Source organism: Somniosus microcephalus, chromosome 13 (assembly GCF_052327205.1).
Source record: "Somniosus microcephalus isolate GS21.2 chromosome 13, FLI_Smic_1.0, whole genome shotgun sequence".
Taxonomy (NCBI): Eukaryota; Metazoa; Chordata; class Chondrichthyes; order Squaliformes; family Somniosidae; genus Somniosus; species Somniosus microcephalus.
The window spans coordinates 19130852-19153493 of NC_140999.1; the positions used below are offsets into that span (position 1 = coordinate 19130852).

The 22642-nt window shown below is 42.7% G+C and overlaps 1 protein-coding gene across 1 annotated transcript in view; it reads right to left on the bottom strand.

The window, feature by feature from the left end:
• Positions 1–2283: 2283 nt before the first annotated feature.
• polrmt (polymerase (RNA) mitochondrial (DNA directed)) overlaps positions 2284–22642 on the bottom strand; it is an 82375-nt gene continuing 62016 nt past the window's right edge. The window contains exons 13-17 of the mRNA XM_086004599.1: positions 13737–13835; positions 10418–10490; positions 5821–5912; positions 5584–5657; positions 2284–2568 (exon numbers count right to left, since the gene is read on the bottom strand). Coding sequence (XP_085860725.1) covers positions 2519–2568; positions 5584–5657; positions 5821–5912; positions 10418–10490; positions 13737–13835 — 388 coding nt within the window. The 3' untranslated portion in view covers positions 2284–2518. The remainder of the gene's footprint in view (positions 2569–5583; positions 5658–5820; positions 5913–10417; positions 10491–13736; positions 13836–22642) is intronic.

Below are 22642 nucleotides of genomic sequence, written 5' to 3' on the forward strand. Positions count from 1 at the left end.
AAAAAAATTTGCGCTACACATTGCTGGAAGTGTAAGCTGAGGGCACCAGGGCATCTGAGACCTTGGTGAACGATGGGACCAACAATCCATCTCCTTAGCCAATGGGATTTAAGGGTAAGGGAAAGAAACAGGAATGACAGAGAAGGAAATAGGGTGAATTAGAGTTAAATTAGGAACAGAAAGAGAAATAGAGAGGGAAAGTTTTGATTGAGAGCGAGAGAAAAGAGACAAAGGAAAAGTAAGAATTTTTTTTTTTTTTTTAATTAATAACCTTCAAGAACAATTTACTACCTGCAGGAATGAGAGTCGAGTTTCAAGTGTTCCCTTTCTGAACTGGAAAGGTTGAGTGGCATTACAAGAACACAAATCGTGTCATTAAAAGGGACCTTACATCATTAAGTACCAGCCCTAACATTTTGTGGCGAGTTCAATTTGTTTAAAAGCGCAGATTTCTTGAAATTCACAGGGATGTTTGCGGGCAAGCTCCTGTTTTCATGAGGCTAATGGCGGAGTGGCGTAAATCACCCAGCAATTTGTGGCGATTTGCAACTCACGGGGTATCTCTTCCTCGCCATAAATTGCTGGATTATTTACACACTAATAACAGCGTGCAGATTAAATTTGCTGCTATTTTCCCAGCAAGTTCTAGACCAGCCATTACATTTTTTCTGTCATCGTGCCACCCACTTACATATTTTGTCCATTATTCTAATTCTGACACAGCATGCTCCATAGCTCTTATATTCTACACATTACATCTTATTTCAAAAGGTATATTTCAAATCTGCGGGCACCGTGCCAAGGAACAAGAGAAGGCTTAGCTGATTCATTCTAAGGGATTATTCCATTGTAAGAAATTGCAAAAAGGCAAGATTTCTGAAAAAGGTTTATTAACCCCTTGTGCACTGATTCCAATTCCCTCAAAGTGTTGTGCTATTTAGAATTTTGCCTATGTTTCTGATTCTGTGCAGCATTTATTTGTAAAGAAATCCAGAACAGTATTATAGCCTGTATAAAGAGGTCTAACAATGTAATATTTTCCAACATCTCAGGTGATAGAAAACATAATGGGCATCCGATGTATTCTCTGAGAAGCAATTCATCACAATCTGGTCTTTGCGAACTCAAATGTAACAGAGGATATGTTATAGAGACTCAGTCTGCTTATTGTAACTGTCGCCAAGCAAGGACAAAGTTGGAGAAAGCTCAAATTCTAACATTTTCCTGAAATGATGGGTTGGTAAGTGTTTCTGTAATTTCCTCTTCATCAACAACCAACATTGGGTCTTCCAACAGGGGCATTTGTGGATCTTAACCCTTTCACCAGCGTAAGCCTATGCAGAAATTTTAACTAAATACTACAGGATGGTTATTTGCCAGTTTTAGGATTACACTTATTTATTAAAAAAATACAATTTCTCATCTGTCAAATTTTCTGTAAACAGACAAAATCCAATGCAGTTCAACAAGGTGAATTCAAGTAACAGGCAACATGGAAATTCAACAATTCCTCTCAGTTGTCAGACATGGGGCCACAATAGCTTTTCACTAAACTTCAAAAGGGGTGAAAGCTGCAGTCATCATTTTTTTTTACCAAAATAAATCTTAGTGTTTTCATTAACACATCATAAGACAGCAGTGGAATGAGGTTTCAAAACTAAGGACCGTAGTCCTTAAATGAAAAGAAAAACACAGCAAGCTAGAACATGGAGGCCAAGTCCAAAGCCCCATTTATCCAGTTGCAGGGATTTTCTTCCACTTATGGATGTTGTCACTCACCAGGTGCTTGAACTACAATGATGTTACTAATGTCATGGCAACCGTCATGATAACCTAGCCCTGGCCCAAGAACTGATGCTAAAAATACCTTGGAAATAGATTAGAAACAGTTTACTTTCGGAAAATGTTTACTCTGATATTTCTTAAATAAAAAAATGAAACAGTATTGCATTTAGTGGGAAGCAACAACTTTGAAGTTCTAATCTTAGGCAAGTGAGCGTGGCTGCTCGTGTATCCGATTCATGATGCTATGAACTCCCTTTTCATTCAAGATCCAAGCACTGTGCTGTGTCTTGTGCTAAGAACAAACATCTGCAGAACTGGGGCGCTGTAAACCCTGATGAAAGGATGACCAATAACTGTAATAGGAACCATGAAAAAATAGTTGAACATTGCTTTCTCCAGTATATACTCAGCAGAGCATACATAATTAGATGATATCTTAAACAAGCTTTGACTTAATTCCTTTTGTCAACGATGATCAATTTAATCCTCAGGCAGAAATGGAGCTCAACTATTGTCTGTGGTGGTTTATTTTAAGTTTTCATTGATCATGTCAAATATGCAAAGATTTATACAGGTCCACTGTACAAAAAAAAGCATTTCTTCAACGATTTTGCTGAAACAATAATTTCTCTCCCCAGCATTGGTCCTTCATGTGTCCATTAAACAGATGAGGGATTTTGCTGGGTTCAAAAGGCAGATACTCTTAGATGACCATCCCAGCATTCTGATACCTTCAGCTGAAGAAATAGGTAGATTCTTTTACCTTCCCTAGATCAAATTCACCTGAAAGGAAAAAGAAACACAAAGCAATCAGTATAGGAGTGGATCAGGAAGGAAGAACTGATGCAAATCAAGTCAATTTCTCTGTGGAACTGCACGTGTCTGAAAAGACATTCCAGACTATTTATGAAAGCTCTTTCGCACTTAATGTACTGAGCTATGAATGTTTAGTGCTTTAGAAATGTTTCCTAATATGGATTAATAAAGATTTAATTAACAATATTATGGCATTAAAGGTCGTTTTTAATGAACTAATTAGCACTTGAAATGGCCATCTCCCATCAATGGCTTTTGCTCAATTTCTGGAATTCTGCAATGACTGCAGTCATTTCTTTCTCGAGGAAAGTACTATTGACTCAGAAGCACCACTGGGGTAGATCTTACACTTTCAAAGGACCTTAACATTTAGACATGGTCATCCATTGATGGTTTCTTATGAATGCTTTTTCAAATTTTGGTTCAGGGATGTTTCCCCAATCCAAGGCACCTTTCTTGATCTGGAATTTCAGAATCTTGATTGCAGTTCCTGGCTGGGCGTTGAGCCAGATTCTCGTGATGCAATGTAGCAGTTACTTGCAAACAGAAGGCGAATGTGGGGGCCTGTTTTTTGTATCATGCAGCGTACAGGCCTTCCACGAACAAAGGTGCAATATTTCATCACGTTTTCAAATGGAAGGGCTCAAAGGGAAGGAATTAAACTCGCTACAATCAATCTGCTGCAGGCGAGTGACTAGATCTAGGTCACAAAAGATTTTCTCCTGTTCCTTCCCCCATCCACCCAACTCCCAAAAAACAGATCAGTAAGCTGAGATACAGAAGCTATATTTTCAAAGCAGTGGAGTTTATATTAATATAAATTGCCCATGCTTTGTTCACATGATTTCATACTTAGGAGTACAGACACTGATGATGCTAAGCTTAAAAAGTTCAGACAGGTAAGAAAAGATACTGTGCAAGCCCAACTGTGCTTTGATTACACCAGCCCTTAGTTGCTTGTTGTTTTAATGCAATGGTTTGTCAGTGACAAAGAAAGAGGGGTCGATTTTCCTGGAGTCGTCAGGCGGGGTTTCAGGCATGTGTGTGGGGAGGGGGAATCCTGAATTCGGGGGTCCCGACACCATCCCGCCCAAAACCCCGCTCCACGCAAGTTTCAGAGGCGGTGGGTACCCGCCCCGCACTGGGACCCGCCGACCCGAGGCGGGAAGGGATTAGTGCCAATTAACTGCCTGTTAACAGGTAGTTAACAGGCAGTTTTTAGCCTAATCCCTATTTTGAGGGGTTTCGTGTGGGATTCCCGACGGCTCCAAACCACAACAGGTTAGAGCAGGCAGGCCGTCGGGTTGAAGGAGTTGGAGGGGGTCGCGATGTCGGTGTTCAGGTGAGTGATGGGTGCATGAGTGCAAAGGTAAGTGTGTTTGGTATGTCTAAAGTGTGTAAAGAACTTTTACTTACCTGTACTTACCTTAACAGCCTTTCTTCCTGTAGGCGTCGGGAGCGCATCACTCAGCCGGCACTTAAAGCTGAATGGCTGCGATCTGTGAAAAGTGACAGCCTTCAGCTTTGAGTGCTGCTGAGAGTTCTAACTGAGTCTGTGCAGAAGGACTCATGTTAGAACTCAGACTGTCAGTGTTTGGCAGCTTCAAACAGCTGTGAAACACTAATATTTCATCTGTCAAGAACTCTTGACAGATGAAATTGCAGTCTGTGACGTCACCTGTTGCCGGGTGGCCCTTAATTGGCCTGCTGAGCCCGTGGATTGGCTGGATGTCGATGTAGGCGGGTCTAAAACCCGAAAGTTGTAGTCCCGCCTTCTTCCCGACAGCTTCGGTTGACCCCAGAGTGTTCCAACCATCTGTCACTCATTCAGTACTGTTGCTCTCTGGGAATAAACTATAGAAAATACAGGAAACTACCAGATGTCTTCTTTCAGCTAATTAAACAATCTTCCAAGCTTCTTTGAGGAGCTTCATAGTTACTTGACCGCTAGACAGAAAGTATTTTACCAGCCCCTTTGGTAGCTCAGCGAGTTTATCCAGTGAATAAATCAGAAATGAGGAGGAATTTCTTCTCTCAGAGGGTCGTGAATCTTTGAAATTCTCTTCCCCAGAGAGCTGTGGAGGCTGGGTCATTGAATATATTTAAGGTGGAGATGGACAGATTTTTGAATGGTAAGGGAGTCAAGGGTTATGAGGAGCGGGCAGGGAAGTGGAGTTGAGGCCAAGATCAGATCAGCCAGATCTTATTGAATAGTGGAGCAGGCTCGAGGGGCCAAATGACCTACTCCTGCTCAAATGTCTTCTGTTCTTCTAACTGTGCATACAGGCCAGCAAGGTCCATGTTCAATCCATGTGTGGTGTTGAGTCAGCTGATCTTAGCCAGAATGATGGTAGGACACCACATCTTACGTCAGCAACCCTGGTTTAGGGTGGGCAAAAGTGGCTAGTGGGCAAAAGTGGCTAGGGTTCCAGTGACCCCTGCTGGAAAATATTGTGTGTGTATTGCGTGAGGGCGGGTTTGAGTTTGGCTGTGATACTTCCCTCGTAAAACAGCATGCAGCCACACTGTCAAGGCTCACACATGAATAACGGCTACTTAGGCAATGCACCAAAGAGTGGGATAAGTGCCAACAGAAACGGGAGAGGGAGAAATGAAAAACTGATGGCAAAAATTGTTCAGAAAAAATTCAATCCAATCAAAAAAGAGCTTTCTCTGGTTAAATGAAGTAAAGAAAAATGAGCACAGTTAATGCTCATCAAAAAACTGCTGTGATTATGCAGCTATTTTTTTCATGAAGGTATTTAATCAAATTTTTTTTCACCCTGTTACCTCTTAGAAGCCATTCATAATTGCCATCTCCTTCCGTACACCTTGTCCCTTCCAAAAAAGTACTCTAAAACCTATAGCATTTTATATAAAGAGTACATGTATTAATTAACTCCTTTGACTCAGAGTACAGATGTCTATTAATCTAATGCCAGACCTAATTTTTTCTTTTTCCTAAAGCAATTTGCTCAGTACCTGTCTTCGGAACTTTAGAGAGAAGCTCCAGCATTCTTTTGTACTCCTGAAGCCTTTTGGTTTTTCGATCGACACTGTAAAGGCAGAAATATTTGGCTGAAACCATGCTCAGATTTGTATGTTAAACAGAAAGTGCAGACAATATTGAGCATTTTTAATTCGCGCTTCTGATTGCTGTAAATCATATCTTTGAACAGATTATAATTTTGTATTGATTAAAAAGAGTGCAATACTCACGGAATGTTATGACGGTATTTGTTTACCAGGAATTTGGAAAGATCTTGAAGAATAGGTTGATTGTGTAGGGCTACAAACTGCTCACGGCAAACCTGCAACACATGTGTACAAGCACTATTCATTAACAAAACATACAGGCCACTACCTCATGGATTAAATGAGATTGGGTTGGAAGGTCTGTCTATGATGCACACTTAGGACCAAAAGCCTGCAGGAACAATAATATATAGGTCCAGTGTAATAGAGCTGCATTTCAGTAGAAATATATTCCTGAAGTACTGTATTACAAAGTAAATTGCAGAAGAGGAGAAGGAATTCATTCCTATGTTACAATTATTTTGATTGTATTAAAGGGATATTTACTGCACGGCCACTCAAGTTCTTTACTTTGTGAGATATAAATATCTCCAAATTTGCAGACGACACAAAGCTGGGTGGGAGGGTAAGCTGCGAGGAGGATGTCGGGAAACTCCAGTACGATTTGGACAGGTTGGGTGATTGGGCAGAAACATGGCAAATGCACTATAATGTGGATAAATGTGAGGTTATCCACTTTGGTGGCAAAAACAGGAAGGCAGATTATTATTTGAATGGCAATAGATTGGGAGAAGGGGAAGTGCAAAGAGACCTGGGTGTCCTTGTGCACCAGTCGCTGAAGGTAAGCATGCAGGTGCAGCAGGCGGTTAAGAGGGCAAATGGTATGTTGGCCTTCGTAGCAAGAGGGTTCGAGTACAGGAACAAGGATGTCTTGCTACAGTTGTACAGGGCCTTGGTGAGACCGCACCTTGAGTATTGTGTGCAGTTTTTGTCACCTTACCTGAGGAAGGACGTTCTTGCCATGGAGGGAGTGCAGCGAAGATTCACCAGGCTGATACCTGGGATGGCAGGAATGACGTATGAGGAGAGATTGTGTCGATTGGGCTTATACTCACTGGAGTTTAGAAGATTGAGAGGGGATCTCATCGAAACCTATAAAATTCTGTCAGGTCTGGACAGACTAGATGCAGGAAGGATGTTTCTGATGGCCGGGGAGTCCAGAACCAGGGGTCATAGTCTAAGGATAAGGGGTAAGCCATTTAGGACTGAAATGAGGAGGAATTTCTTCACCCAGAGAGTGGTGAACCTGTGGAATTCTCTGCCACAGAGGGCGGTGGAGGCCAGTTCATTAAATATATTCAAGAAAGAGTTGGATATGTTTCTTGAGGCTGAAGGGATCAAGGGATATGGGGAAAAGGCAGGGACAGGGTACTGAATTTGGATGATCAGCCATGATCACATTGAATGGCGGAGCAGGCTCGAAGGGCCAAATGGCCTACTCCTGCTCCTATCTTCTATGTTTCTATGTACTGGGATAGCTAACTGGGATAAATGTTGCTGTTTAGCGTGAAATTCCACAAGACTGGAAAGATAGAAAGACAAGCTTTAGGATCAACTGTCGATATATTACCCTATTTGTAACTTGTATAGTGAGCTTGCAATTCAACTGCAGTACAAGGTCACCCTGAAGTCATCCATTCAGTGCTTTCAGTCCACTGATCACAACGCTTACAGAAAACCTTCCTAGGATAAGACATGTTTTTGATAGCTGTTTACAAAAAGCTCAGTTAGGTAGAAAAGTCAGACTCGATTTACTGATTTCACATAAAAAATTGAAATTTTACAAATAAAAGCCTAATTACAAACATAGCTCAATCAGTGCACATTGTACAATAGTGTACATTATACTAACATTTTTGCATCGATTTGCAGCAGCTTTGGATGATCAATACAGAAGCACTTGTGTAACAAGGCCATCAGGTCACTGATCTAACTCCCAGCACCAATTTGTATTTATACAGCACCGTCATATAGAAAACATTCCACAGTATTTTACAGAAAGGAAGAAAAAATATATAGATAAAAGGAATAAAGGAGGAGAGGAAGAGACAATGAGCCATGATACAAGAATTAGGAGACGAGACGGAAAACTTGATGGAAAGGTGGCTTTTTGGGTAGGTTTTAAAGGTGGACAGAAATGTGGAGGGGGACAGGGGTTTTGGGGGAGGGTTCCAGAGAGTACAGGCTAGGCAGTTGAAGGCTCTGTCACTAATGGTGGGGCACTGGTGGCATTTGTTGTTGTTGTTGTCTGCTGGCTGAGTATCAGATGCTATAGATCTCGACCAGAGTCTGATCATGGCACCCTAACAATCATTTTAAAATCTTATTATTTAATAACACTCAAATACATCCATAAGTGGAGTTTTAAAAGAGGGATTGTACAGTGAATGTTTTACCTCCCAATACTTTAGTAAGTATTTCCATTCAGCGAATTGCGCAAAATGTGTTTATTTGTTTGGTGGTAAGGTCAGAGAAAAAGCTTGGACTTTTTCCCCCCATTTGAACACTTTGGGCAGGATTTTCATTGGGCCGTGGAGGCGGGATTGGAGGCACGTGGGGGGTTAAAATCTCGAAATCTGGGGGGGGGGGGGGCGCGAACCCATTCCGCCCCCAACCCGCCTCCATGCCAGTTTCAAAGGAGGCGGATACCTGACCTGTGCTGGGAGCCGCCTCCCCAAGGCGGGAAGGGGATTAGTGCCAATTAACTGCCTGTTAACAGGTAGTTTTTAGCCTAATCCCTATTTTTATTCCTGAAATGTGGGATTCCCGACGGCTCCAAACCACGCCAAGTTAGCGAGGCGTACCGTCGGGCTGAAGGGCTTGGAGGGTTCGAGAAGTCCAGTGTTCAGGTGAGTGATGGGTGCATGAGTGAAGAGGTAAGTGTGTTTGGTGTGTGTAAAGTGTTTAAAGAAGTTTTACTTACCTTTACAGCCTTCCTTCTTTCAGGTCTCGGGAGTCCCTCATCTCACCGGCACAGAAAGCAGAATGGCCGCGAGCTGTCAAAAGTTTCAGCATTCAGCTTTCTGTTCTGGTGAGATCTCTAAATCAGCCTGAGAGGAAGGAATTAACTTAGTGTACAGATTGTCAGTGTTTGACAGCTTCAAAGAGCTGTCAAACGCTCTCGACAAATGAAATGTCAATCTGTGACGTCACCTGTTGCCGGGTGGCTCTTAATTGGCCTGCTGACCCCGCTGGGTGGGCTCAACAAGGTCAATCAAGTGAAAATCGCGTGGGTTGGCCACAACTCGATGGAGACGGGGCTACAGCCCCGAAAGTTGTAGTCCCGCCTCCTACACGCCTCCAGTATCAAAATCCAGCCCTTTGAGTACAAGACTGCATGCAACTGTTGCTCTACCTACCTGAAGAAAATAAATGCATTTTTCCTGTCTTTCATCAGTCAATATGGGTATATTAGGGAAGGTTTTAATAAAATAAACTCTTTTGACTTGACTTTACATTTTGGTATACAATTTTCTCTTCCACTCCACCGCCACACACTATTTCCAAACAGAAGCCATGCTCCCAGGTTTGTGACAATGGCACACCATGTAAGTGATGTGGGTTTTCTCACCCTGGGATGTATTGGGGGTGATTTTCATTCAGAAGTCGGGAAGGAGGCGGGACTACAACTTTTGGGGTTGTAGTCCCGCCTCCATCGAGATGCGGCCAATCCACACGATTTTAACTTGATTGACCTTGTTGAGCCCGCCCAGCGGGTTCAGCAGGCCAATTAAGGGCCACCCGGCAACAGGTGACATCACAGACTGAAATTTCATCTGTCAAGACATTTTGACAGATGAAATATCAGTGTTTCACAGCTGTTTGAAGCTGTCAAACACTGACCGTCTTACTTCTAACCCAAGTCCTTCTACACAGACTCAGTTAGAAATCTCTCCGGCACAGAAAGCTGCAGGCTGTCACTTTTGACAGTTCGCAGCCGTTCTGCTTTCTGTGCCTGTTAGATGCTGGACTCCCGAAACCTAGAGGAAGGAAGGCTGTAAAGGTAAGTACAGGTAATTTAAACTTCTTTAGACACACCAAACACATTTACCTTTGCACTCATGCACCCATCACTCACCTGAACACCGACATCTCGACCCCTCCAAGTCCTTCAACCCGACGGCCCAACTCCTCTAACTTGGCGTGGTTTGGAGCCGTCGGGAATCCCACACTTCAAGCCTTAAAATAGGGATTAGGCTAAAAACTGCCTGTTAACTACCTGTTAACAGGCAGTTAATTGTCACTAATCCCTTCCCGCCTCGGGTAGGCGGATCCTAGTGCGGGGCGGGTGACCGCCTCCTTTGAAACTTACATGGAGGCGGGTTGGGGGCGGGATGGTGTCGGGACCCCCGAATTCAGGACTTTAACCCCCCCGCACGCCTCTAATCCCGACACCACAGGTCAGTTAAAATCGAGGCCATTGTCTCCACCCCGACACCACTGTCCCCCAGAAAACACAAAGCCAGTATTTAATGCATTCATTGGGAAATTGAGGGGCAAGGACAGCATGCTAGCAATAACAATCCATTCTGCAACTGGGGTTGTTTTATAATTATGGTGCAAAGGAAAGTTCAGAAATTTGCATCAAAAACAGGAGGGAAAACTTAGTGAAACTAGTATAGAACATTATGTACATGAAACATCCATTCTCACAATGTATACATATTTAAAAAAAATTAAAACAATAATAAACAGAAATAATGTAAGGGAGAATAGTTACCTTGTTCATGACATCTACTGTAAATGCATGCGTCCAGAAGCAGTCATGGACAGAGACAAATGTTAGCCCAGCACTGAAAAGACACAAAGTTATGTCAATGAGGTTTTCCTATTGATGCATCTATAGGACGTATCTAGTCTCAAAGTCCCGGAGCTTCTTACTTCAGTTTGTCACCAAGAAAACCTAATTTAACTTCTAAAACATTGCCTCCTTACAACCCTACCTCTTCCCCACCCTAAGGCAGCACCTCACTAATTGCTCTCATCAGCCTTCTGTCCGCCACCCTTCAAAAACTCTGGCTAATCCAAAACCCCACAGTTCATATCCCCTCTCTTACAAGGTCCAGCTCTCCCATCACCTCCATCCTTGCCCAACTCCACTGTCTCCCTGCGCCTCAGTGAATTGACTTCAAGATCATTGTCTTTAGATCCTTCTATGTGTCTGTTGCACCTCATTGAGACAATCATCCCTGCCTACACTGTCCATTCCACTGACTCTGGATTATTGTTTGATGGCCACTCCAATGTTAGAAGCTCATCATTCGGTCACTATGCCCGTCCCCTGTGATTCTCTCCCAGAAGCACTTGAGCTGTGCTACCTACCTCATTGACTTCAAAAGCTTTTAAAAAAACTTATGTCTTTCACTGTGCCTTCAGTCTTGCCCTTTGCTTCTATTGCTAGACGTCCACCTCTTCACCCCGACTCGTTTTTATGTAAGGAGCGTTATATAAAGGCAAGTTGTCGTTTACCCCCAGCCATATTATGAGCTACATAAACAGCTTGTGCAGTGGAGCCAGGGAGCGGGAAAGCTGAGGTTTATATAAAACATTTAATCAAATGGCCATAACCCTTTCCTTTTCAACAGTTGCTAGATGTACTGCTACATGACCAGGTTGTGCACTTGCTACCATTCTTCCAGTCAAGTTTCAGTTTAAAATAAAACACCAACATAAAAACACTGCAGACTTAAAAATATGAAAATATTGCAAAATAATCCATCAGAAATAACACTCTCAGTATGGACCAAACCACCACCAACAATTTACAGTACTCTTCAACTACATGCATAAATATAATTTCAATTTCCTTTTTTTGCTAATAGGATTTTTTAAAACCTTATAATAGTTTGCCATTGTAGAAAGAGATGATCTATGTGATGGTATGAAATGACATGACATGCAAACACATGGACCTGACCTGGTGTAATACACTTCAAACTAGACAAGGCTCTGGTATGCCTGCACTTGGAATATATTTTCAGTTTTGGTTTCTGGGCATGATGAAGGATATTGAGACTCGGGAAAGGGTGAAGAGGTCGGCGAGGAGCATACCAAATCTTGGGGTTCTTAGTTATGAGGATAAGCTCCAAGAGTTAGAGTCATTTACTTCGTAGTAATGCAGGCTCAGAGGGGATTATAACGTTTTTTAAATGATTAAAGAATGGGATACAGATTATTCAAAATGGACAAGGAATGCAGGACCAGAGGTCATGCCGATAAAAATCAGTGGGCAAATAAAGTATTTCTGCTTGCAGATGGTAATCATCCTCTGAAACAACGTGCTGAGCTGTGTGCTGAGTATGGGGTCTGTGTAGTCCTTTAGAAGACAAGCTAACAAGTTTCTGAAGGTGGGCATCTCCAATTATATGGAGTAAGTCTCTATTCAGGTGAGACTGCAGGGTCTCCTGGAGCTTGCTTGATTGCCTTATGGAATCAGACATTTTTTCTGAATTGGCCACAGGTTTTTTCCTCTATTTTTGTTTTCTCTTTCCCCAGGAAACAGCGTTACTAGGGGTGGCTAGATGGTGTGCAAGGTTGCACCATCGACTGGATGGGGCAGGCTTGATGGGCCTGATAGTGCAGTTGTAGGAGCCAATCTTCACTTTCAACATTGCAATGAAGTAAATTCTAATTGCCTGAAAACACACTTAGCTTGCACAATACAAGTGACTGATTTCATGGAACAAAAAAAGCAAATACAATTTAGCTTTATCTGTTCAAAAACTGTAGCCATATGCAAAGCCATTTTACTTTGTTGACGCCCGAAGGGTGACTCTTTCAAATACTCAGCAATACCTTTTGTTACTAGAAATGCTGAGATATTGTTCAGAGAGCTTAGAAAGTGTACTTATGGCATACATATGTCAAAATGATAACCTACAATTAAAGGAGCAAAGTATTAAACAAGACAGCATATAAACAGCTGATGCATTTTAATTGAGATGGTCTGGTGGAAATAGAACTCATCAGTACAGATTTGAATACATCACAAAGTTGTTTCCAGGCAATTATCTTCCATTCGGGAATGGTCTCATGAACAGGTGTCAGCGGTATATTTTATAAAAGTGCCCTTGGAACAAGTTGGTTGGAAAAATGACATGTCAGAAAATAATTTTCAGTTTGCTTTCTGAGCTCATCTAATCTCAGAACTGTATGCCAGAATCTCAGTTTGAACATTCACAGGCAACAGTACCCTTCTGTTGATTGTGAAACAATCAAATTTATACCATATGTTTGTTTTACCAGCAGGAATGGAAGGGAAAGCGTCACCTTGGGGAAAAACAGAGCCAACCAACAATTTACCTGATTTCTGTCCTCTTGCTGCTGTCCCATTCACTGATGACTTCACCCTCTATGGGGTTTCAAAGTACTTTACTTTTAGAGAGATTTTTTTTGTATTACTTTATGTAAGTTAAGACCGCCTGTATATACAATTCTTTTCTGAGGGAACAGAATGACCGCAAGGTCCCAACTAGTTTGTATACTATGTCTTGTGTCGATTTCTGTACAAGTTACAATGGGCCAAGTTTACACAGGCTCTATTGTAATGTAGGACAAGGAAAGAGTCTGAAATATTTAATAAGGCGGTCTGTTTAGCTATTTCCCCATGCAGCCATTGTGGTCGCCATCCCCAACTTAGCAGCTAAAACAAAAATCTAGGTAGACACGATTTATCTGGAAAAACTGGTTTGGAGGCAGAAATAGAATCGATGAAGCAATGATGTAACTCGATCATCAATTATATCTGTTGCAACATTTTGTTTTATACTTGTGTAAAAATAAGATTAAAATTAAGTGTATAATAGTAATAAACAGTATAGGAAAAAATTTGCAAAAAATATATAGGTTTGGAAAGTAAATTTAGTAACTTAAGGATCCAATCGCATTAAAAAAGTATATAAACAAAGCACGACACCCTAAGGAAGAAAATATTTTGCCAGTGATGAGGTTATAACCTTAAAAATACAAAAAAAATGGGTACAAACATTTCATATGTGATAAGGTTCAATTTGTAGTCTGGCTATCAGTCAATAGCTTACCTGTAGCAATAGAGTGCTGTTAGCATCATGTGAGTTGAATCAAGAGAATGAATGAAATTTGGTGGAAAAGCATTCTTCTGCTTCACTGTGTCAGGTCGTCTGCAGAAAACATAGAAAATACAAGGTCAGATTTTTATGGAGCACCATCCACTGGATTTTGGAACATGCCGTTGAATCAATACTCCACAGTGATAGTGGTTTTAGATTACACATAGTATCAGACATTATAATCAATATAATTCAATGAGAAACTTACATCTATCCATAATATATTAAAAGCCATGCTTATGACCTTCCTATCAACATTTAGTTTATTTCCTGGGTCATTTTTTTAAATGTCATCTTTTAATGAAAACATTTACAGGAAACTTTGGTTTATCCGGAGGTTAACTGTCCGGAATGCTCGAGCCACTGGCAAAAATCAGGAGCCGTTTCATTAAGTTTTTTTTCTTTTTGTTGTTTTTTTTTTACCAGTCAGGCTCTGCAAGGTCTCGCTGAAGCTGTTGCTAAGCTACAGAGACGCTTGCAAGGTACGGCCGACTGTTTAGAAGCTGTTGCTAAGCAACAGGGTTTGTTGCCAGATACGAAGCTCAAAATCTCCGTATGTTTCAACATTAGCGCTGGTTTGTCCGGCAGTTTTGATGGGACGGCAACAGCTCGGTCCCGTCGGTGCCGGATAGCAGAAAGTTTCCTGTATTGCGGTGCAACCATGTCAATATTCTTTAATGACAAAACTGTACTTCAACATTTGACAATGGTAAACCCATGTCAACATTTCACTGTCACACTCCACCAGTGAGCCAAACATCATATTCCACCCCCAGTACTGACAAACCCCAGGTACCCCTCCAAAGTGGGGGAGACCAAAGGGCCTTACAGATGCTGTCAAACCTGAGCACCCCAGCAAAATGCTGCCAAACTCCAGGAGCATCACACAAGTGCCAAACCCCTCCTCTCTCCAATACTATCAGATACCTGCCTCCAACTGGTATACTTTGGATACCATCTTGCTGTGTATCCTCAGCTTTAAAAATGGTGAGGTATAAAGGGTAAATGCATATGTGAAAGTATATATAGAAAATAAAAGCATCTTATGATGGCTTACACAGAATAATGAACAAAGTCATGGAATTCAATCTTCAAAGCTTTGGTTAAAATTTCAATATACTATAGCATGTAATAAAAACAGAATTCGACTTATTCAATGTATATCAATAGCCCCAATAAAGTATTGTGCTTACATGTCAAAATTGCCATATTGTTATAAAACAGCACATTCTCTGACTCACCAGGACTAATACCTCAGGGAATCTGCTTGCATTTTATATATTTTTGTTGAAAATTTATCATCCTATTTACACATCTAACAATAATTTTTTGCAGCACCACCTTCAACTTATGACAATTTAATTTAGAGATGAAAATGTCACACTGATGCAGTAGAGTGTGCCCCTCTGAGCTTAGGGAATGTGCATGGAATGTTAACACTGGATGACAAAAGAATGAATTCTCCCACCTGAAAAAATAAACCTGACAAGATGCCCATACATATTTAATAAAACAGGTATTTTTAGTCTCTATTAGCTAGATGAAAGAGGATGAGAGGCAGCAAATGTTGCAATCTACAGGAGACAGTGTACAAGTGGCGCTGCACTAGGCTGATTCACTCTGCAAGAGATCAAAAACAGGAGAATGGGGCAGGGGCACAGAGGATCAAAGGACTTGAATGAAGTCAAGGTAGATGTGAAGGAACAAGTAGGAAACTACAGCTAATGCATGGGACAAGACAGGCAGGTTAAAAAAAATGAGCACACTATGAATAAAAGCCTTTCCTGCATTAATGCAAGCCAGGGTTTTTTTTAAAGCACATATTATAGTAATATTGAAAAGATCACACTATAAATTGAGCATTTAACTATTTGAAGATTATACTGCCAACTTGTCAATTGCAGTAGTACTGATTTATAACCATTAGCATGAAAGCTAAAAAGTCCGTAGTCATTATAATGAAATTACATGTTTCAATGCTGATCATTAATACATAAACTGAACAAGACACATCAACGTTCCTTTTCTCTGCCTAGATTTTAAGCTAGACTTGTATATGTGAAAAACAGTGCATCAGAAAATCTTATCACACCACGCTGGACAATCACTGAAAAGCCAGCAATTTCGGATTTGTTTGCTCAAATGAGTCACACTAAATTCATTATTTTTTTCTACTTTTATCAGCTTAGTAACTTTAATCATCAATATGGCCTAGCAACTCAGAAGATATTTCTTTGGTATCGTGAACACAAGGTGAAAGAATTTACAAATCTATTATGTTACTGTTTTTTATGTTAATCCAAATGGCTTTTGCTGGTGTCAGTGTTCATCAGTATTATTCAGAATAGCATATTGTTTTAAAAATGCAATTGAACAGTTTAATGGACGCTGCAAAATTGCTATTCTATCATGCCGGACAATAAGGACACAATTTAAAATAATTCTCATGAATGCATTAGTGAGGGGCAACTGTGTAAAACCAAACATTAAGTGAAAATGAGTAAGAGTTTAATCCTATAAAATCTCTACTAAAAACAAAATAAAATATTAGATTCACAGAGAAATTCCTAAAATTTCACGAGGAATTGTCACAGTATCAGATCACTGAACATAAAATAAAATTTAGTAAGTCAAAAACCCAAGGGTTTTGCTTTGGCTCTACAGCCATGAAAACTAGTTTGTGGATTCAAGCAAAATACTGTTTATTCTAGTAAATTTCTAGTGCTTTCTCCCCATATCCCTTGATCCCCTTAGCCTTAAGAAATATATCTAACTCCTTCTTGAATATATTTAATGAATTGGCCTCCACTGCCTTCTGTGGTAGAGAATTCCACAGGTTCACCACTCTCTGGGTGAAGAAATTCCTACTCATCTCAGTCCTAAATAGCTTACCCCTTATCCTTAGACTGTGACCCCTGGTTCTGGACTCCCCGACCATCAGGAACAGCCTTCCTGCATCTAGTCTGTCTAGTCCTGCTAGAATTTTATAAGTTTCAATGAGATCCCCTCTCATTCTTCTAAACTCTCGCGAATATAAGCCCAATCGACGCAAACTTTCTTCATACGTCATTCCTGCCATCCCAGGTATCAGTCTGGTGAATCTTCGCTGCACTCCCTCCATGGCAAGAACATCCTTCCTCAGATAAGGTGACCAAAACTGCACACAATACTCAAGGGATGGTCTCACCAAGGCCCTGTACAACTGCAGCAAGACATCCTTGCTCCTGGACTCAAATCCTCTCACTATGAAGGCCAGCATACCATTTGCCTTCTTAACCGCCTGCTGCACCTGCATGCTTACCTTCAGCGACTGGTTCACAAGGACACCCAGGTCTAGTTGCACTTCCCCTTCTCCCAATCTATTGCCGTTCAGATAATAATCTGCCTTCCTGTTTTTGCCACCAAAGTGGATAACCTCGCATTTATTCACATTATACTGCATCTGCCATGCATCTGCCCAATCGCCCAAATCGTACTGGAGTTTCTCTGCATCCTCCTCACAGCACACCCAGCTTTGTGTCATCTGCAAACTTGGAGATATTACATCTAGTTCCCTTGTCTAGATCATTAATATATATTGTGATTATAAAGATAAATTACACAGCTCCTCACTAATTGCAAAAAATGACAACCCCACTTGCAACTGTTATTCCCTCAAAATTGACACCCTTAGGAGTGGACATTTATCATTTTACCACTGTGTAATGTGTTATAACATCTCCAAACAATACATTCTGTGGAATTCTTTCAGTGACTATACTAAAACAAAATTAGGCTGATCCACAGCATTTCTTAATAAAGAACACTCTGAACCATGCCACACCAGCAAAGATGTCTAATATGAATGTCCTGTTAAATGTGCACCTACTATAGTAGGCCTTCATCCCATTTCAAATATTCAATTTTAGCCTAATTTTTTTCTCTTGGAATTTCTAACTTCACGAATTTTCAAATTGACCTCAGTTTGTGCTATTACTTCCCTTACCCTGATAATGCAATTTCACTAAGATTGCAGTCATGCTCTAGCTACTAATCTCAAATCAGTAGTTACAGTATCTATTTGTAGCTGGCAGCATTGTAACTATCCTAAAATAAAAACAGAAGATGCTGGAAATACTCAGCCGGTCAGGCAGCATCTGTGGAGAGAGAGAGAGTTTGGCCCAGAACTTCGGGTCTCCACGGGTGAGTACGCACGGGGTACTCGCCCGTAGGCCCAATGGAAGTGCCGGTTTCCTGCATGCACTGCGCATGAGCAGGAAACCGGCACTTCCATTCCCCTGAAAGAAGGGGTTCAGAGGTCGAACGCGTACGCAGGAGAGGCTGCGCGTGCGCATCAAACTTATGTTTTTTTTGCAGGTTTTCCCGGGAGGATAAGTCTCCGGAATTTACACATTTAAAAAGCAGTCGTAAGGCCTGCTTTTTACAAGGTAAGTGGTGAATTAATTAAAATTAAAACATTTTTTCCACAGGTTTATTATTTTTAAATACTTTAAAGAAAGGTAAGTTTATTTTTAGCCCCGTTAGAAAGTAAAATTATTTTTTTCAAAAATTTAAATAGTTTAAAATAGTTATTTTATGTAATTTATAGTTTATTTAAAAAATGTGATGGTGTAGGAACGGAAGTTCCTATCCGAATAATGAAGTTCGACGCAGTGAAACAAAATAACCAAGTTTAATAAACAAACAACTTAACTGGTAAAACTACAGGAGCAGATGTAAACAGGTCTGTGCAGCCCCACAGCCTCTCTAAGGCTGCTACTAAATACTGGAAGCTGACGTCATGACGTCATCACGCTCACCGCGCCAACTGGGGGTCACGTGATCGGCGTCATGATGTCATCACGCGAAAATGCAAGAAACTACATACAGTTTAAAGGTGCAGTCCACAGCTGCACTACATGGTAGTTAAAGGAATGATTACTGATTGCCCAGTGTCTCTTGGTGGCTCCGCCACAATGGTTTTTTAAAAATTTATTTGAAGATTTAGTGATGTTTTGGGGCTCGTAGTATTTCTAAGTTTGACAGCACTTCCTGTCAAACTTATGAAGCATTCCCTGCTCCGATTGGCTCCCCATGGCCCACGTGATCCCAGGGGACGCTTCGAACTAACTGCGCCCCCTGGGATACGCAAGCACTGCGCACCGGCAGTTGGAGGAGGCCCAGGATCGGAATCCCACGCGGGCCCACAGCTCAACGGCCGGCGCGCAAGGTAAGTGCAGGTCAGGGGCTTACACCCGCGGGAAGCCCCCGACCCGAATTTCTGGGCCAATTGTTTCAGGTTCAGGTCTGACGAAGGGTCATCGACCTGAAACGTTAACTCTGTTTCTCTTTCCACAGATGCTGCCTGACCTTCTGAGTTATTCCAGCATTTTCTGTTTTTACTTCAGATGTCCAAAAGCAGTGTTATGCTTTTTTATCTTATTTATACTGCCTGGCTACAAATCTGACTCAAGGCCTGGAGATAGTCTGTGCATACCCGATTACATGCATGTACAAAGAATCTCCTCCTTCAATAAATTGTCAATACTTTGAGAACGTAGATGGGAGCAGCCACTTTGTCACATTTAAACATGCTCTGCTCAAGTGTCCAGGAGGTCCAACAGACCCCCTGAACATTTTCTACGCTAGGCTTGACGCCACACTGAACCTCCATCTCATGGTGTCTCGAGCTGGAGACAGTGTCCTCCAGGAGGTCTCTCACCACTTCCCCTTTGAAGTCAGATTGTGAACCCAATCCGCAGTTATAGTTACTTTTGTATCACTGCAAAGCGGAAACCACTTTGCAGCAATATAAAAGTGGCAGTTTAACATCAACAACGTATTTTCTAAGAATTCAGTGTCATACTGTGTCATTTTTACAAATGATGCTGTTGAAAATTCAAATTGCAAGAGAACATTAAGCTCCAGCAATTTAACAGAGATGACACATTGCTAAAATGATGATATTCTGCTTTTAATGCTCCAGGACAGCACAGTTAGTGAGAGGAGGGGCTGCACCCAGAATCTCAATGACAGAATGACTTTGGTCGAGCAAAGCCTATTATTCTGGTATAATTCTTTTTTCAGCCAAAGTGATCTAGAAATTGGCCAGAAGGAAGACCTCAACTCAAAACGCCCACAGAAAAATTTGAAGCTTCAAGGTCTCATTACACCTAATTGCACTATATTTACTGCAATGTTCTATTATATACTAGCTGGGGGGCCCGGCGTTGCCAGGGCAGTTTACTGGGCGGCGCGGTTCACGGCCGCCCGCTGCCGCTCACCCGCTCTGTGTCTCGGGCCGAGCAGTTGTGAGGCCCGGCCCGAGTGACCCCAACTCACCTCCCGCTCCGGCAGGCCGACGTAGCTGCCCCACTCGCTGTTGAGGAAAAGCAGGGGGAAAAAATGGCGGCTACGTTTCGGGAGGCTGCAGGATTAGGTCCCGCCCGTGACGCACCGATTGGTCAACCATCAGGTCACTGAACTGCAGGATTGGTCAACCATCATGTCACTCAACTCTATTGAGCGGTAGGATTGGTCAACTGTTAATGAGCGGATTTTTGAAATTTTTGTATACTGTCCGAACAATTTTTGTCTGACCAAAAAGTAAATACGCCTATGACACTCCCCTGATCATCAGCTTTCTTTTGATATAACATATGTGTAGGTACGCTCTATAACTTCGGACGGACAGACACCACTATCCTTTTATATATATACTAGCTCAAGTGCCCGGCGGTGCCGAGGGTCTTTTGAGGGCATGTTGTTGTTGGAAGAGAGAGCGAGCGAGCGACTGGGGGGAAGAGAGCGAGCGACCGGGGGGGAAGAGAGAGCGCGACCGGGGGGGAAGAGAGAGAGCGACCGGGGGGGAGAGAGCGCGCGACCGGGGGGAAGAGAGAGAGTGACCGGGGGGAAGAGAGAGAGCGCACGACCGGGTGGAAGAGAGCGCGCGACCGGGGGGAAGAGAGCGAGCGACCGGGGGGAAGAGAGAGCGCGACCGGGGGGAAGAGAGAGCGCGACCGGGGGGAAGAGAGCGAGCGACTGGGGGGAAGAGAGCGAGCGACCGGGGGGAAGAGAGCGAGCGACTGGGGGGGGAAGAGAGAGCGCGACTGGGGGGGGGAAGAGAGAGCGCGACTGGGGGGGGGAAGAGAGAGCGCGACTGGGGGGAAGAGAGCGCGCGACTGGGGGGAAGAGAGCGCGCGACTGGGGGGAAGAGAGAGCGCGACTGGGGGGAGGGGAGGGGAGGGGGGGGGGGAGGGGAGTCCCCGAGCCCCGCCCTCCCGAGGCCCAATCTTACGAGGCCCGAGCGCTGATCTCCCGAGCGCCGATCCCCCAAGCTCCCAAGCCCCGCCCCCCCCCCCCGAGGCTCACACCCACCCCCCCCGATCTCCGGAGGCCCGATCTCCTGAGCCCCGCCCGAGCCGGCTTCAAGAGCAGAGAGAGAGACGCCGCCGCGCAACCTACCGCGTGAGGCCCGGCCGGACTCAAGTCGCGCGCGCTGACTCCTGCCCCACCCGCCTTTACTAACATGGCGGCGATGGCGACGCTCGGCTCAGGCCCGCCCCCTCCAGCCTTCACAAAGATGGCGGAGATCGCGAGCCGCTTGTTCAGCGCGACGGGAGGTGCCTAGCTCGGGCGTGGCTGGGCAACAGAGGCCCAGGCTTACAGGCCTGGAAAAACGGTTAAAGGTAGGAAAATTCTAGATGTTACAGAAAAGTTTTACAAATTAATTAACTTTTTTTAAAAACAATGTGTGTTTTAAAAGCAACTTTTTTTTTTGCTGGAAATGTAGATTTGAAAAGAAACACGCAGAAAGCGGGAAAAAGAAATGAAAAGTTTGGAATCAAGATGGCGGCGACTCACCTCGGTTCAGAACGATAAGGCCCGCCCCCACACGCACCGATTGGTGAACCGTCAGGTCACCGAAGCGTAGGATTGGTCAGTCGTCCCGTCACTCGACTCTAGGGGGGCCCGCCCGCATGCGCCAGGAACCCGCCCCCGCCACGCAGCGATTGGTCGACCGTCGGGTCGCTCGACCGTACGATTGGTCGACCTTGACGTCACTCGATGCTAATGAGCGGAATGTTGAACCTTTTTTTGATACCGCGGGCGCAATTTTTGTCTCGCCGAAACGTAAATACGCTTATGATGGTTCTGGAATCGTAAGCTTTCTTTCAATGTAACACACGTGTAGGTACGCTCTATAACTTTCGAGTTTATACAATACAGACAGACGGAATGACAGACAGAAGAACCGCTTTATATATATATAAATAAATAAATAAGAAGATAGATAGATAAGATAGATAGATAGATAGAGTGGTGAGAGCTACAAGCATGTAGGGATCGAAGCTTTATTAACCTTTTTTCAGCTGAGGTCTGTTTAGGAGGTAAAGATTTTGTTGAACTTTAGGAGAAAGACGAAACACAAATTTGTGGAAGAGAAATCAGTGGTTTACTCATCATATTAACAAATCAGATGTTATTAGTTAAATATTACAATTGCTATGTATTAATTCCTTTACAAGGACTTCAATAACTCTCAGTGACTTTTCAAATCACACAATGAGGGTCTTTTTTGGATTACATTAAAGAGAGCAGTGGCAACCAAAGCACTGAGCTGGTGGAACTACTTAATGTTTTGTTTAAAACAGAAATAGAATTATGCACTATAAAATGTTAATAGTATTACCTACATAGATCTATTGGAATTAACTAGGTAAAAGTTCCTGGAATTATTGGCCATTTTTGGGACATTTAGTACATTAATAAAAGGGCAAACTGAAAATTATATACACTGCTCCATTATTGGTCATTTGTTAACAAATTGGGCAGTTGATTCTGAATGTACAATAATTTCCCCCTTTTGTCCAGTATTG